We start from the raw sequence: 18,418 nt of genomic DNA, 5'->3' as shown, positions 1-18,418 counted from the left end.
TGGATCACAGAGAAAGTATGGGAACAATGTCCAGGCATACTAGTCAGCATAATCAGACTCATCCAATTTAAGACTTTTAACCATAATTGCTGGACACTATCAAGATTACATAGACTGGGCAATAACGATAAAGCTAGTGGGAGTCCCCCCTACTTATATAATACTATATAATATGAAATATTCATACCTTTCAGTTCAATATATGGTATTGAACTGAAACTTAGAGAGAGAGAAGATCCCTTTGTCTTTTGTTAATTTAAGTGCTTTTTTCCTCTTTTATTCCATACGTGTGTCCATTACCACATCTAAAAGTTTTAATTCAATAAACTATAAGTAATAAAAAAGCTAGGTATTAGAGATAGGTCACCCGCTTTAAGATGCGATGAAACTTAAATGACCCCTGACACTGGAGCAGCAAAAGAGTAATAGGATACAGCAAAGAAAAACAGACTATAGAGCAAATAGGGGTATTAAATATTACACCACTGGCAATTGCAATACGGAAGCGTATTTAGTAGAAATGCATGAAAAGTATGAAAAAAGGAATTGTAGCTCTAGTTTGTATATGTGTTAGAAGTAACCTTACCTGTATTTTCACTGGTATTAAAATGTTACACTGTAAAAAGAAATGATTGATTTAATGTCACCGTGTGTTGCAGACACTAAGGAAGCAGCTGATACCTAATAATAACTATAAACAAATGGACAAATGGACCTAAGTGCTAATGATAAATGCCATTTAATAATAACCATGATAGTTGCTAAGCTGTTCCAACAGGGAAGGCTTCATTCATTTCAGTGGTACCATGCGGCAAGAATATAGCAGGAATATTTGTAGGTGGAACATAATGGTTTTCCCAGCTTGCTCATTGAAATATTAGTGATTTTTTATTTTTTATTTTTTGGCATTTAGCCTGTCAGTTTAGTTGTCAGTGTTGGTTATTTCAGAGTGTGAATGTTATTTCAGTATTGTATAATCATGCACAATTAACATTAGGGCCGACGACAACAGGATTTGAACCCACAGCTTATGTTTTTAAATATAACACCTTAGGACGCTCCTCCACACTATCAGATATCAAAGATGTGAAGGGAAGATAGAACACAGTAAGATTAAAGTCAGAGAATAGACTGAAAATTCAGAGCTTCAGACCCACTCTGGAGCTGAATGTGTCTTTATTTGACATGATTTGTTTGTTTTCCTGTACATCATTTACTGTATATATCCTTTTTATTTGTTTTTATGAATGCAGGTTCTCCTACAGATCTTATCAATGCTGGACCACAAACCTTGAATTAACCTTGCTTAAACAGCTCTTCTTTGCTTATGTTTGAATGTGCAACCCAGTCCAGAGGTTCAGTGATCCAGGTACTAAGCAATACAGTTCCAATCTAATGATAACCAGACATTTTAAGTCAAAATTTCAGTTAATTTTAGAATGAAAAATGTCAGTTCTGCAGTGGGGCTACCCTTTCTAGAGTATGTAATTTAACATGAGACATGTAACTGAAAATTGCAACAGATTCTGGAGCAGATTGGCATACTGTAAAAATAAAATGAATCAGAAAATTTATCAGAAAACGAGTAAATTTTTACTTAAGCTGTGGATGTTGTCATTAACAACATCCAACAACAACTGAAAAACATGACAGACAGTTCTGTAAAAGGGTTTCATATTTATTGAATTCTCATAATGCACAAACACATTCACCAGTAGGACCTGATGTAACCACTTCTTGCACTATTGGTGACATTTAATTCATTTCACACCAACACTGTACAGTTGCAAAACACGTTAAATTCCAAAATATATCATTCCATCGTCTCTTACAGCAGCCATTATGTTCACATTTGACAAAACATTGTACAATTTTTTGTGGACAACTTCTTATTTTGATTTCTCTCTTATCCATCTAAAGCCACGTTTCTCTACAGCGAATCTACCATTTTATTCCAAACAAAGGTCCCTTCTTTCCAAAAGTCTCACTCTTTCTCTGCTTGCCAAATCAACTTTCTCTTACCTTCGTAATCTTTACTGTCTGTCCAGTAAGTTCACATAGCAATAGTAAAGCATCATATCGCTAGTGGAAAACCTATTTACAGTGATACAGCACATCAACTCTGAAATGGAAAGCATATAGAATAGCAGCACACGCATTTCTGGCGGACCATAGCAAAAAAATACAACTAATACAAATTGTTGAGGTTGTGCTCTTCCTCTATTTCACAAAGATTAAAAAAATAATAAGAGCTGTTTTCCATGCACGTCCAAAAATATTCCGCAATATGACTCCAAAGTGCAGCAATAATCGAAAAACAAGGCCAGTTTACACACATTGACGTTTAAAAACTAGAAAGGCTAGTGGGTTTTGGGGGGTGTAAGAGAAGGCCAACAAGTCGTCAATTGAAAGTAGTGAATATAATTATAACTACAATTTCCTTGTGTGATTTTGAAAATCTAACAACACTAGTTTGTACATAAAGAGTGTCGTGGAAAAGTGAGGGAGGGACATTTTGAAAGCAAATTTTGAAGCAATTCTACGATTCAGAACAGGCCTAAAGTGACCACAGCTTGGCCTTTCTAGTATTAAACAGTTTCAGTAGCAATCACTCCATTAGCACAATATATAATGTTATATCTTTTTAGTATAATACAATAACTTTCATTTCTATACAAACCTTTCTTAAGACTATTTAAAGTAACTTTTCACAAGGAGTTTTTGGGAAATATTACATTCTATCATAATTAATGTGGCAACCATTGTGAAATGATAATAGTCAGGTTACATTGGTTTCATAGTTTTCCAGGTTCATGACTGTAAAGTAACATATTCCCAATAGCGGCTTCAAAATGACAGAACGATGGACTGGCCAGCAGCTCCACAGTCTGTGAACTATTTTTTTGTACAAAATAACAAATCAATGTAGAGATGTCATACAATCTTAGAAACAGTAACAAACTTAGAAATACAAGTCCAACAAATTACAGCTAAAGATACGGTGCAAATGACTGAGAGTAGATCAGTTTTCAGATCACAGAGTTCCGCCGCTAGAGGTGGAGTTATCCTAGAAGTCCCACTCTTTACTACCTGCTACCAGTGATAAGGCACGAGGAATGATCTGGCAAAGTGCAGTTTTAGTTCTACAAACATTTCTTGGAGGCAGAGCTGCTCTGGAGGCAGAAATAATCTCATTGTTTGAGTTAAAGCTCAATGGGTGGAGATAAAGAACTACAGTGACAAAGGGCAAGAGGTAAACGAGGAGGAAGCTAATATGAAGTCTAGCACTCTTGCTACGAACTGAAAAAAATGCAACCCTGCAATATTAAGTTATCTATGTTAGCTAGCTAACTGACATTCCAAGTTCAAACTAGCCAAATTAGTTTATAGCTATCTAGGTAAGCTAGTTAGCTAGCTGCTGACCTTCCAACATCATGAATGCTATGGATGAATGAGAAATATAAGTCGTGACCATTTATATATTTTTTAATATATTGACCAGTGTTCCTAATTTGCCATTCAAGTTTGTCAGTTAGCTAACTTGTGCTCCAAAAAATGTGGTTGTTTGGCTCCACCCACAGAGGTTTAACTCAACCAATGGCATTATTTCTGCCTCAGAGAAATGTTTGTAGAACTAAAACTCTAATTTGCAATGATCTGGCAACCAATCATAAAAACACAAATTTTGTGTTGCAATGTACTTATTCAGATATACAAATCTTATTCAGATATAGATGCAGGACAAGTGCATGATAGGGGACCTCTAAGATGCCACTACCACTGTACAGCATCAGCACCATATTATATTGATAGGGTTATGTTAATGTAATATGCATAGAGTGTTTGAGGCTATGGCTAAATAACCAGTTATGACTTTTGTAGGCATATAAAAATATGGCTATAAATCCTGACCTTCATGCATCTCTAAGCAACAACAGTGACACTGCATAAAACTTCAGAAAACAAGCAGCTACAAATACATATTCTGTACACATCTTGTAAAAAATATTCATCAGTCAGAGAAAAGGTGAATATTTTCAACATCAAACAGAAACAGTGTAGAGTCCAGTGTCCAATCAGAGCCCAGCCCTGTTGGGAAACAAAAAAACAGAGGCTCAGTACTTATGATCCCAACATTTATAGGAAACACACTCATTACACAGTTTACCAGAGTTACATTTCATGTGATACAAGAAAACTTTGCCTCAGTCTGTGAAATGTTATGTAGAGCACTGAGCAAACTTGCTCTTTTCCAGCATCGTCCTGCTTCACATTCATACAGTTCCACACCTTCACACTGGGAGCTGCCCAGTACAACCACAGTCTTCTACTGGTGGCCACTGAGCAGCTCTACTGGAGCAGCTGGGGGTTCAGTGTCTTACTCAAAGGCTCATTGACAGCAGTTACTAAGGGAGGGGAGAGTGTTATTCATTCGCGTTTCATACACGTTCCCCAACCACATTTCCCCAGCTGGTCTGCGGACTCAAACCAGCAACCTTCCAGTCACAAGCCCCCTTCTCCAACCTCTAGACTCAAATAGATCCACATTAGACCAGAGACCCCCATATGATAAGATTTAGTCTTAAGGAACCAATTGGTTCCTTAGGTTAGGATTGTTTATGACTGTGTACAGAATTACCCAAACTAGATTGGCATCCAAGGCCCTGCACTTTTGTGGTTTAAGTCTTATCTGTCAGATAGAACGCACAACAACATCATCTCTGAATGTTCCAAAGTTAACTTTGGTGTACCACTAGGAAACGTACCACCTTGTCTTCACTGAGGGTCTAAGGTTGGGTAAGCCAGGCTCAGCTAGGTAGGATAGGTAGATCTGTTTTGTCTTTCTAACATGCTACATTGGGTGCTTTGGTTTGCTTCCTTGTGTTTCATTTTGTTGCAGACTGTGTTATATCATTTTGCGGCACGTTCTCTGTAAAGTCCTTTGAGACAGGCTTGTGATGAAGGACTATAGAAACAATCTTGACTTGACATGAATTACATAACATAATGCACTGTAGAAACCTCTGATCAACTAGACCTAATAAACCTGACTAAACCTGATAAACTAGACCTAATTGTGCTTTGGACTCTCTAGAACCCTTCAAGGACCCCTGGTGGTCCCCAGACCACAGTTTGGGACCCACTGATAGTTATACAAGTCAGGTTATTTAGGAGTACAACTTGCACAGCAACTCAGTTCCCATCTTGGAGAGGTGTGTTGTTGCTGATTTGCTGTCACTTGGGTGTCTTCCACTGAGCACAATGTGAAGAGCTGTCTCTATGCACTTTTCCTATGCGGTTCCCCATCTGGTCTGGGGGATTTCAACCGGCGACCCTCCAGTCACAAACCCACCTCTCTAACCTCTTCGCTACTCACATAGGAGCGTGTTTTCTTGGTAGTCATAATAGAGCCCTTCAATATGTGGCTCCCCTTCCAGCTTTAAGATGAGAAGGGAAACTCCAAATGTCCATTGGCGTTGCAGCTGAAGCCGCCCGCTGCTATGCTGCATGCTGTGTTTATGTAATTGCTGATCAGTGGCCATGAACCTGGCTTCTCACTCTCTCTGTCTTTAAATGACTGCTCCTATAAAAAGGCGGCTGACCCCGCTGCGACTCTGCACTGCCAGGCAGCCTCTTGACATCCAGCAGCAGCTGAACCTCTCCGTGTATCCACACAACAAATGCCTCCCATCGCCTGACCTTTCACTCCTGCACAGACTATGCCAACCATGCCACGCCTCTGCCCCTGCATTGAACACACACACATAGACACACACACACATATAGACGGCCCTGGCCCACTAACAATCTTGTATCATCAATGTAATCCTCAGTATCTCTGGTGTGATATCAGAATTCAGAAACTAGTTTGTGAGTACTAGCGGTTGCTGTGTGGTTGGAGGTGTTCAGTTGCCAACATTACAGTCATGTTATCTCTTCCTTTTTCATGCATGTTAAGAGTGTTTGAATTCTACTATATGATTGGTTGTCTGCTTTATGCCCCCATCAAATTGACATGACGGCTGCAAATTGGTGATCAGATTCTATTTCTCCCAGTATCTTTGGTGTGAATATATTGCCACATTTTCTTGTTGGCTGCTGTCTGATGAAGGCCTCCTTGGCCAAAACACCATGTTGTCAATATCCTCTAGTTAATGTTACTCTTAATGGAGACAGTGTGGCGTCCATCCATTTTGTACTTACAGACTATTTACTGTATATGGTTACAGCTCTGCTCCTGTTAGTAGTAAGAGTAGCAGTAGCAGTAATAGTAGTAGTAGCAGTAGTAGTAGTAATGGTAGTAGTAGTAGTAGTTGTTATAGTAGCAGCAGTAGCAACAGTAGTAATAGTAATAGTAGTACTGATAACAGTAGTAGTAGCAGTAGTAGTAATAGTACTAGTAGTAATAGTAGTCAGTGGTAGTAGTAGTAGCAGTAGTAATGGTATTATTATTATTAGTAGTAGCAGCATTAGTGCTAGCAGTAGTAGTAGCAGTAGTAACAGTAGTAGTAGTAGTAGTAGCAGTAGTAATGGTATTATTATTATTAGTAGTAGCAGCATTAGTATTAGCAGTAGTAGTAGCAGTAGTAACAGTAGTAGTAGTAGTAGTAGTAGTAGTAGTGGTAATAGTAGTATTAATAGCAGAAGTAGTAGTAGCAGTAGTAATGGTATTATTATTATTAGTAGTAGTAGCAGTGGTAGTAGTGACAGTAGTATCATAATTAGTATGACAGAATTACATAGTGCATCCAGTCTGTGTCCTGTGTGTCAAACACTAGAACCATTGTTGCACAGGAACAGGAAATGAGAAAATATGTCATGAATATTTCACTTGTTTAAAATTGAACTGTTATTATATGTATTCCAGCTAAAAGTGAAAGTTAATGAGTGTTAATCTAACACTACGTGACAAAAAAAATGCATCACCAAAGATAACTATTTAAAGCCACTTACTTGTCCAGGTGTGCTGCCGTTTACCTGTGCTCCACCACGAAGCTCATGGTGGTCCCGTCAAAAGAGGGCGGGGCGATGATCCGGGGCCCCTGCTGGGACGTGATGCTGATGATGGGCTGCTTGTGGCCCTGCGGCGGCCTGTTGGCGGCGGCGGCCTGCTGCTGAGCCACCGAGGCCGCCTGGGGAGACCTCCCGGTCGCCATGTAGTAGGGACTCTCCATGTAGATGCCCTCGGTCTGCTGCGGCAGCACTTTCTCCCCGCTCTCGGCCTCGGACTGCATGGACATCTGCGACTGGGCCAGCGTCCGGGCCGGGATCACGGAGGGCGTGGGCATGAAACCCGGGTAGATCATGTAGGTGTGGCCGTACGCGCCGGGACTGAGGGCCAAAGGCGAGATAGGCATGGGCATGGGGGTCATGGGCGGCTGGGGCATGGGCACGTCCACGTACTGGCCCGTTTCTGGGTCGAAGAGGCGCTTGGTGGCCGGCTGCACGGGCGTGTCCACCAGGTAGTAGTTCCCGGTGGTGGGATCCAGGAGCATCTTCCTCTGGGTGGCCTGGAAGGGGTCCAAGGTGGGAGCAGGGGTGATGGTTGGGGAGAAGCAGTAGACCTGCGGCTGATTGGCGGGCATGCTCAGAGGCAGGGAGTGGTAGATGGTGGCGGGGGGGATGTCTGGCGACCGTGTCTCCATCACGATGCTGGAGCATTTGGGAGACTGGTTGTAGTCGTCCCGGCCCCTGGGGATGCTGCTGCTGTTAGGCCTCGCGTGTCCTGGAGGACTGGCTGGCTGCGTCTGGGCGGTGAATGTATACACGGATGTTTTTTCGGCGGACGCGGCTTGTTTGCTGCTGTTGGCGTGAGACTTGACGGGAATGGTCAGGTAGTTCTCGTTGTCTGAGAAGGTACTGAAGAGGTTCTGGGCGGACCTCTCCGCCTCGTGCCTCTCCTTCGATTCCACTTGGTGCTTCGCCTGGGTGATTTTTAGCGACACCGGCAATTTGGGAGACTTTGGGACGAAGGTTTTCGTGCCGTAAGGTGTTTGCGCGACCGCATTCGGCTGGGGGGTCTTCGCGTTGCCGCTGTTTGCCGAGGCCTTTTGGCTGGAGCTGAGGTTGAACATGTTTTTGTTCCCGGCTTGCATCAAAAGCGACTTGGCGCCGAGCCTCTCGTCGCGGCCGCCGGGCGCCTGTGAGGTTTTGGGGGGGTCTTTCTCCTCTCTCCTGAACAGGATGTCAATGCCGGGGGAAGCCGCCACTGCTGGAGGCGTCTTGTCTGTGTTGGGATAGGAGTCTCTCCACACCAGCTTGTCCATGTTGGACCCCCGGCCTCCTTCCTCCTCTGGGCCTCCGTGCTCCTCCCTGGTGATCAGTGAAAGCACGTGGCTGTCTGTCAGCGGCTGGGGCTCGTTTTTCCTCTTCCATTCGTTCCTATCAAAAACATAAAGCTGCTCCATGGTTTTCACGGCGGCTTGGAGTTTTTCCAAGGCCGCCCGGTTGGCCATCTTTGATTCAGGTTTCTTCTCTGTGCTATCAGATATTTTTTCCTGCCTCCTAGAAGCTGATCTGGTTTCAATTCTCAATCCTATGGCCCCCTCAGATGAGTCTCCTTTATTTGAGTTACCTATGGGTGCTCTCCCCTGTGGCTTTTGGAGTAGAGCCGACCCACTTTTAGCGCCCTCTGGAGAGGATCTGTCTATGTCAAACGGCTCCTCGTTCAGCCGGCGCTTAGATAAGTCGATTAGATTTGCAGATTGTTTTCCGCTGCTATTTGTATTCACAGACTGACATTTTATCACTATTGGGGAAACAGACGCGGGATTTCGATAAGGCATTTGCTTCTTTTGCTCTGAATGAGGGTCGGCAGAGGCAAAGCAGTATTTATTGTCGTTGTTATCCAAAGAAACAAAGTGATAGGAACTTTTCACCAATTTGCGCACGTCTCTTACTTGGTGTATGGGCGTCTGCAATTTCCCCTTATTATCTCTTATGTCTCTAACCATGAAATGCGGCACTTTGTCTGAGGACTCACCCTTCAAGGCTGCAGCAAGCGCTTGGCACCTGAAGTCATCTGTTCTGATCAGGCTGGCTGCGTTACAGCCAATATTGGGAGCCCGCAGCTTGGAGACGCCGAACGGCTCCGCTTTATTGTCTCTGACGCTCCTTAAATTAATTTTGATTTCTGGAGATTTGGATGTCGCGACACTCCTGGAATCTGCGACGTATAAGGTGTTGTCAGAGCGCAGTTTCATTCCTCCTCCCTCTCCACGCGGAGAATAATTCCTGCTCGGCAGCTGCTCTCCAACTTCTCCGTCACTGGACAACAGTTGGATACTTGGCACAAACAAATGTGACATTTTAGTAAGTTTACTGCTGCCCGCTGAGTACAGGTCCCCCTCGTCCAGGTCGTCGTTAGATGGAGGCGGTTTCCCCTCTGGAGTTTTATCGCTTTTATGTTCCTTTTGAAACTCTAGCTCGCCGTCCTTCCAGCATCTGAATGCGCTATTTTGGCTGCGAAGCAACGTGCTTTTGGACGCTTCCAATGCGCCTTTTTTAGTATCGATTCCAGCTTCATTTGTCGCCTCCAAATTAGTTTCGGGCGCAAGAGTTAAAGCGTCTTGTCTCCGGGAGTCGCTCTTGGTATCACATGAGCCGCTGTCCACTATGTCCCCTAATTCATCCACGCACATTATGGCAAAGTCAGAGCCGGTCTCGGAGAACTTGGAGCTCTGTCTGTGCAGCTCCCTGCCTCCCTTCCCCCTGTGGCTGTCGCCCTCCTGCTGCACAAAGCACGGGGACGGGGTCTGATGGGGCTCACATATTTCCCCCCGCTCCATTTTGCGCTCCTGCTCGAACTGCATCTTCTTCGAAATTACATTTTTAATCACGCTCGAGGCGAATATGGCTTTCTTGTGTGTGTCTTCCATGCTTTCCCCCGCATTGCAGGGCGCCTTGCTGGCCCCTCTCCTCTGGCCGCTTGGCAAGCTGCTGGTAACTTCATCTGTGGAACGTGATCCCGCCGCGTTTTGTGCAAATTTCGGACGTCTTTCTCCCGCAGACATTCCCGATTTCACATTACAACGAAAATTCAGTGTCTCTGTGAGTGTGATCACTCCACTGTGCCCCTGTCCAAATTTCCCCAGGAGCTCAATTTTCTTTGTTGATGACGATGCACTGTGGGGATTGCCATTCAGAGTAAAGATCTCGCTCGGGGGCGGTTTGATGCTTGCCAGCGCCATGCCCTTATAACCTTTATTGTCTATATTTTTGGCGATTTCAAATGAGGACGTTGCATTTTTATGGGACACCACACTTTGGTCCAGTCCCTGTGACATGTTCACGTTGCCGTATTTCAGGTCGACAAACGTGGACCACCTGTTTATCCCTATCCCGTGCTCTGATGCCGAGGACTCACTGGACGTGCTGAAATTAATGGCATCAAAATAGGGGTACGCCAGGCTCTTGAAGGCCCTGGCTGTCAGGTTGCGCACCTCCTTGTCAGCGTCGTCCAGTTCGCTGACTGCGCTGGACGCACCACTGGAGTACCCGGTCACCTCTTTCCCCTTTAATTTGCCGCCCAGGTGCAAGCGTCGCGGCGCGGCAATGAAGCACTTTGCGCCATCACACAATTTCTCCGCTTTCCCGTCAGCTCCCCTAAACACATAGCGACTCATGTCTCCGGCGCGCCTGGCATGATAAAGAATATTTCCCTTTTCTTGGATGTCGCTAGGGTCATTTATAGCTCGGGAAGTGGTTTTGATTGACAGGTGGATCTGCCCCGTGGCGTTGCCGCTGCACTGCTGCTGCTGCTGCTGCTGTTGCTGCTGCTGCTGCTGCTGCTGGGGCTTTGACACGCTCTCATCTGAGCTGGTGAACTTGGCCGCGTCGCAGAGATCACTTTCCAGCAGAGTGCTGACGGCTGCTGCGCCGCGAGGGCGAGCCGGGTGGCTTTTCCCTCGCTCCCCCACCGCTCCATCACCGTCAAAAGACGCGTAATCGACAAAAGAGTAGACTTGATTGTCGTCTTCGATGTCCCAGCTGGACGAGCCCACCCCGAGGTCGTAGTCGCCCTCATGATCCGAAAGCTCAGAGAGCTGGATCTCATGCGTGGTAATGTAATGGGACTCGTCCTCCGTTACGCACGGGACGCAGTCATCAGAAAGAACCAAACTCACATCATCCTCCTCCTCCTCATAATCATCCGACTCGCTCCCCCCGCTCAGATAATTATCGGTATAATGTAATTCTTCATTGTTAGTTGTGTTTTTGGTGTCTTCTTTTTTGGATACGTCCGGTTGCGTTATGGCGCGCTCCCCGTTGTCCGCTTCTTGCGTTTTGAGGCAGTCCTCTGTGTTTGCGTTAAGACAAGGAACCGCTGCTGATGAGGCGGGATCACAACGACCCTCCGTGTCATCCTCCGCACATTTCCCAACTTTGCCATCCTCCTTCCCCGTAGTTTCGGCATCGGTTTGACTCGCCGACCCTCCGTTCCCAGGACTCGGCTCCATTGCGCACAGCGCACCGGCGCCGCTGCTGTTCATGAGGACAGACATTTGGTTTCCCTCGCCAAGGAGCGACACTTTCACCGGTTTTGCCCCGCCTGTCTTCAAGTCGAGTAAGTCCAAATCGACGTAGTTGGTTTCGTCTTGCCTTCCCGGGGCATCTTCGCCGCAGTGCTCCGGTTTTTGGAGCGGATCCCGGTCCTCCCGGTGAGCCGGCGTCTCCTTAAAGATTTTCTTCGTCTTCATTGCTGCGCCCGCGACTTCAAGCTCCCATTTGACATTTGACAGCAAAGAAACGACAGAGATGGAGCTTCCCGGGATTCCTCTCTGAACCGCAGACGTTCAGTGTAGAGATGGTGTTGCGCGCAAAAAGCCCCGCGGCCGGTAGACCGTCACTCTGGATGACACGGAAGCGCTCCAGACATTCCAGTTCACCACCACAGGAAGCCTAAATAGGACCAGGGGAGACATCACCAAACTACTAGCCCACTGGTTCCCAAAGTGGGTCAGGGGACCACCGGGGGGCCTTCAGAGGGGGTCCAGTGGGTCCCGAGCAAAATGAGGAAGAGTTTAAAATCACTAATATTAACTCCCAGTGAGAGAAGGAATAAGGATGATATCCACTAAGTTTCTGACTGACTGACAAGATATTATTTGATCAATGTGATAAATTATGAGTCATAGGTCACCAAAATATCAGCTTAGAGGAAACATTGATCCTGAATGTTCCCTGATGTGATTATTTTAGGCTTCCCAATAGATTTCTAGTGATTTTTGCTTGATCTTTGCTCTCCATTATAATGATAAAAACTACAAGATCACATTATGGAGAGTGACACACATTACCACACTCCAATTGACACCCACGTAACTTAACAACACAAATATTCTCAGATGGGGTTCCTTGGGACCATAGCTTATCAAATGGCCCCCCCTGGTCTAATGCATGTCTGTTTAGGAGGGGGGGGACTTGACATTAAATATTTGGGAGTCTAGCCCTGGTCCCCACTGACCTTTCCATTCCCCTTTGTGCTTGAACAACAAATAACATTTCTGCAGAGACACACGCCTCACCGGCTGTGTTTTTTAAAAATACACGTCGAGCACAAATATAGACACAGCGAGGATATGTTCAAACTACAGCAGAGAATGTATGGCGGGGTTTGTGACACCTCAGACCGAGGCTGTCTGGCAGACTTAACACCCAAGTGACAACAAATCAGCGACGACACACCTCCTCCCCAAGAGAGGAATCATGGGAAGTGAGTTGCTGTGCAAGTTTTGCTTTGAAATAACCTGACTCATAAAACTATCAGTGGGTGTCAAACTGGGGGTCCAGGGACCACCAGGGGTCCGGAGTTTAATTTCACTACTAGAAGTTAACTCTAAGAGAGAATGGATAAGGATGAGACGTTTCTACAGTGTATTATGTTATGTAATTCTGTATATAATCACATCTAACACAAAAATCCTTTTTGGTTCCTTATAGGACAAAATCTTATATGGGGGCATATGGGGGTCTCTGGTCTAGGATCAGTGACATAAAAACATTTAGAAGCCCCTAATTGCATACTTAGAATAGTGGTAAAGTATTAAATGAGCGGCAGTCTAGAGGTTTGCCGGTTAGATTCCCAAGACCAGCTGTGAAAATGTGGTCCTTAGTAACAGCTCCCAGTGTGAATGTGTTCAACTGTATGAATGTGAAGCAGGACCATGCTGGCGAAGAGCATGGACTGAGCTGACTTTCCTTGCATAAATATTGTATGTAACCATGTAAAGTGTTATTTCATAAATGCTTCATATTCCACTGAGTCAGCATTTTTGGGGAATTTATTGAATAGAAAGTATTTGGTCTACAAAAAACACAGAAATGGCTTCTTAGGTGACCTTTCAGGACCATGGATAGCTCCTATGTTTTGTTTGCCTTCCAGTATAAAGTCTTCATTTCACAATTTCCAGTGCTTTAGTACCCTATTATTCACAGGCTATATACTCTGTAGTATGAGTTAAGATAAGATTGTTAGGCTTTTCTCTAGAAAATAATGTAAAACGAAATATATTTTTTCTTCTTCTAAGCAAGTTCTTCTTTGCGGTTGTGTCACAAAACTCCCACCAACCGCAGCTAATGTCTAAACATACAACAATGAGGCTAGAAACAGAGAGCAGCTGAGTCAGCTTGTTGTGGTGTGGCTGTAGATCCATTCAGTAATGTTCTAAGTAAAAGTGAATAGTGTGATGAGGTGGATTTGTTTCCAAATGTAGGTTACTGTGACACAGTAAACTGTCTTGTCTTTAGCTCTAGTCTCTACTCCAAAACACTCTGAGTTGTAGCTTGAGAAGTTAGCTAGCTAGCTAACTAGCCAGCAGGCTCATTTAGCATCTAGCAAAGACACTGATGAGCAGATATTATAGTAAGTAGGGTTGAACAGTGTCCAGTTCAGCATTCAGAATGTGATTATAATTTGCCCAAAAGCATCTCAGTTTCTACAAGTGATATATTCACCACTGTCTATGGCCAGAAAAAGAGAGATGACTCCATTGAGAACGTACTGGAAAAGAGAGGGGGAAGGGATATTTTCTGCTTTAAAATTGTTATGTCTCTGTGGATTCTAGCTTTGAAGAAGAGTTGTTCTGTAAGTATGGTTTCAATTGTCATATTGTCATAGGTCAGAGGTCTGGCACATGGATTCTTAAACTGAGTGATATTTCATATATTGAAAATTACACTGAACTTTGGAATAGACAATCTTCGTATCAATAAAACGAAATAAATGATATTTGTTTGGGTATTTAACTGAAATATGGTCACAGTAGGACATACAGTATAATCACTTCAAACTATAAGGATAATTCAACGCCCTGACCTACTTTTGAAACAGGGCATGTCGAGGCATTTGAATAATGCAGACTGGAGTTTCAGTTTCAGCCACTTTCTGTTTTGCATACACACTCTTTATATTCTTCTCAATAAACTCATTGGGAATAATGTGGCTGGCTGTAGAATATAATCTGACACCATTAGCGAATGGAGTGGCATAACAGTTTTATGTTTATTCTTATGGTTAGTAATGGCTTAAGCTGCTTTGCTGGTGTGTATGTGTGTGTGTGTGTGTGTGTGTGTGTGTGTGTGTGTGTGTGCGTCATGTGACAGTTAGTGTTGATGACTAGACATTATCACCATCCCATTCCTGAACAACAGCTGAACATTAATACTACAGAGGCTGGTCGGCTGCCAGGACTCCCGCTGCAGAGAGACTTCAGCAGGAGACTCGAACTCAACACTACATTAAGCTTGTCTGTTTGATTGGGTCTAATGGTGCCTTCAGGCGCGCCTTGTAAGCTTGTACGTTCGAGTTCTGAAGTTGTAAATACAACTTGTCGTGCCTTCAAGTGCTTTCGGTTGGAAATAATAACAAAATAGACCTTGTAAAAAAAGTAGTTTTTTGGTGGTTGTTTTATTTTTAAAATCAAGCATTAATCAATCAAGTATTAATATTAGTATCTGTATCTGTATCTGTATCTGTATTAGTATTAGTATTAGTATTAAGTCAGTGGCAGAATGAAGTGCATGATATCGGCCTTTCAAATAATTTATTAAAAACATAAATGCATGATAACTGAAACATACTGAAATACTAATTAATTACACCGCATATCAAACCATAACATTTAACAATAAAATACATAATTTTACCATCAGTTGTTGACATGGCTTCCACGCTTTTTACCCTTTAATATTGCATCACAGCAACTTAAGTAGAAGAAAAAACTCACACTTTCCCAGTCATATTTATGTAATTCTTTGTTGGATCATGCATGTAAACTCACTCACACAATATCACAACTTGTAGTTGTGACATTTCCAGCAGCACTTGAAGGCAGCAAAAGCCCTGTGTTTGGTTTCCCAAAGTGCAGCCATCCAATTAGTAATGATAGATGTAGTTATGTGACAATACAAATACTGACACTAATACCAACACTCATACTAATATGAATTCTAATACTAATACTGATACTGATACTAAGACTAATAACCATGCTAATACTGATACAAATACTAATACTATTACTAATACTAATACTGATACTAAGTTGTTTCTCAAAGACTTGAAGCATTTTTAAATATATATACTCTTTTAAAAGAGGCATTTAAAACCAAATCAAATATTTTACCCCATTAAAAATATATTTTTGCAATAATCTGTGAAAAGAATAACATTTCTGAATAAATAATTTTAGCACTGGTCTAAATAGGATAAGACATAGGCACTTAGTTCTGGTGTTACTGGTATCACTACTATATAGCTTAAAGAAATCCGTCAGTGTCAGGGAATCCAATCTAATTGGAATGAATAACAGGGCATGGTGATGGTTGGCTGCCAGAGACCCTGAACTCACCACCAGGCCATGGGGGGGCTGCTATGTCTGCTGTTGGTAGGCAACAAAATCTCCATGTTGCTCTCTGCCAACAGTGTAATACAGTAGATACTAGCTGGGAAACCAGAGATGGCCCTGACCAGAGCTTAAGTGGGTGAAACTCTGCTCTACTTGTATCAAAGGCTACGTTCACACTACAGGCCTTCATGCTCAATTCCAAATTGCTGCTTATATCTGATATTATGGATGACTGTTCACATCTATTCTAGGATGTAACCCGTATCCGATATCAATATGAACTGACTGCGATGTCGAAAAGACATGTATGCGCAGAGTAACAATAAGAAAAAATGTCGCAGTCTCCCCAAATATCAATCAAGTTGTCCTCCATGACCTGGCTCAGGGAAATTAACATAAATTCAAATTAGCATTATTCATTTTGCATGGTAACAGTGACAAATTCCAATTTTTGCATTCAAATACAAGTCGCATGTCTCAGGATCTGATTTTGTAGAATATATCCATGTATTCCAGATCAAAATTGAAAAAAATGCAGCAATTGAAAAATGCAAAAAATGTTGCTGTTCACACTGATTAGAAAACATCAGATCTGTGTCACATGTGAGGGAAAAAAACAGAATTGGGACACTTTCAGCTGCAGTGTGAACTGGGTGCCTTGCTTGCCTAATTTGAATTTTAATGATACCCTGTACCATTTGGTATCATTAACTTTATTTAAATTTTATGATACCAGTCTATCTTTGGTTTGTCTCAACCTTGGATTTTCCCTTTAAGCAGGTTAAGCTTATGCAATTTTTCCAAACAATTTCAGCTCAAAATTTGCCATCCCAGACAAAAAAAAGTTAAATCTGGTAAAATTCTTACTGTTTGCCTACCCTACCAGTATGAGACTCTCAGTCGTTGCTCTAAAACTTGACTGGGGCTGAATTACTGTAAACCCAGCCGCACAAACAGGATATATTTAGCGTACTATTTTAGTTAGATAGCCTGGTGACTGCAGGTCTTGAGAAGATACGGTTACTTCTGGAGTCCACATTAAAACAGCAGGCGGTCAATCATGTTGTACCATTAGTCAAAAAGGATTAAGAAGGCGACTCAAGGAGCTGCTGAGACACTGCACTCATAAAATACACCCTTCTTTTCCTATTCCATCCACTATTTTCACCAATTAACTAGTGTTTCACTTTGCTTAGCTCCTCCCCTACTAGGTATCATGGTCTACAGTACATCTACATAGCAACAAACATAAATGAATGCATATCATTAACACTTAGGTCATACGGCATACACTGGTTTGTGCTAAAAGAAGTCTTATGAAATGCCATGTAAAAGCTATCCATTACTCATGGCATGGCAAGACATCTTCAGCAGCTAATAAAGACTCCAGACAGTTTCACTTATCTTCATTCATGAGCAACACCACAGTCTTCTGGGGCTTGTATTAAATGGATACAGTTTTAGGAAGTGATGAGAACATAGACGCCAAAATAATCCATGTATCCCTGGTAGATCATTGGCTCTGGTGCTCCATGCTAACACTTTAGCATATACTATGTTGAGTGAGTAGGCTCCATACTAACACTACTATGTTGAGTGATAGTAGGCTCCATGCTAACACTTTAGCATACACTATGTTGAGTGATAGTGTTCTCCATGCTAACACTTTAGCATACACTATATTAAATGATAGCAGGCCACTAGCATTATCTCAAAATTTAGAGCTAGCAGCTCTAAAGCCAAATGGTAAGTAATTTTAAATGATATGCAACTAGGTCTAGCAGTTTGTGTGGGAGATTGGTAAAATTTACATGAAAAATAATACAAAAATGTGTTTTGAACTATCAAGGACTACTCCCTGTTTCCATAGGAAATGAAGAAATTAAATCACTGCATAGTGGATGAATACATGTTTCTCACCTGAAGTTGTTCTAAAAAATAAACCTGGCTGTGTCAGCCGCATTAAGGTAATGATATTTCATTTTTATAATTCTTGACTCTACCATAAACAACTTTTTATTACTAAAAGGTCAGTCTTATTACTTTGGAAAATGCCTTGGTCCACTATCTCTTAACATAGGCTATATGCTAAACTGTTAGCATGGAGGCTACAATCACTTAACATTGACTACATTTACGTGTACACTAAATCACTAATTATTTGATCAATTAAGGAAATAATCTGTTCATTGAAATTGCCATATTAACACATTTATCTGATTATCTTAATCAGGGTAAGGTCATAATTGAAGTAAGTAGGCTATAACCTGCTCAACACGTCTAGATTACTGCTCGATCTTTTGATTTATTAGGGCATGTCAGTAACTGCATGTCAGTCACCAGATGCATTAACCCAGATGTTGTATTTAGAAAAATAACATGGTGCAGGACAGTGAGTGGCAAGTGGTAGAACAATTATTAAATGAATCCATGTAAACTGGTTTATTAGAGAAATAGAGTTTCTTCTCGCCATGTAAACACTGTAATCAAAATATTGCCTTAAACTGATTACTCCCAGTAATCTGGGTATTGGTGTGTATGTAAATGTAGCCTAATATAGTGTATGCTAG

At 42.6% G+C, this 18,418-nt stretch overlaps 1 protein-coding gene across 1 annotated transcript; it reads right to left on the bottom strand.

The window, feature by feature from the left end:
- Nucleotides 1–6,974: 6,974 nt before the first annotated feature.
- On the bottom strand, nt 6,975–11,699 carry c23h4orf54 (chromosome 23 C4orf54 homolog). The gene has a single exon (XM_071926078.2). The coding sequence runs from the start codon at nt 11,697–11,699 to the stop codon at nt 6,975–6,977; it is 4,725 nt and encodes a 1,574-aa protein (XP_071782179.2).
- Nucleotides 11,700–18,418: the final 6,719 nt, after the last annotated feature.

This window comes from Centroberyx gerrardi, chromosome 23 (genome assembly GCF_048128805.1).
Source record: "Centroberyx gerrardi isolate f3 chromosome 23, fCenGer3.hap1.cur.20231027, whole genome shotgun sequence".
Classification (NCBI taxonomy): Eukaryota; Metazoa; Chordata; class Actinopteri; order Beryciformes; family Berycidae; genus Centroberyx; species Centroberyx gerrardi.
This window is presented reverse-complemented; position numbering and strand designations above follow the sequence as displayed.

Coding starts and splice junctions, on each gene's coding strand:
- c23h4orf54 (XM_071926078.2), bottom strand. CDS start 11,699: ATGAAGACGAAGAAAATCTTTAAGGAGACGCCGGCTCACCGGGAGGAC.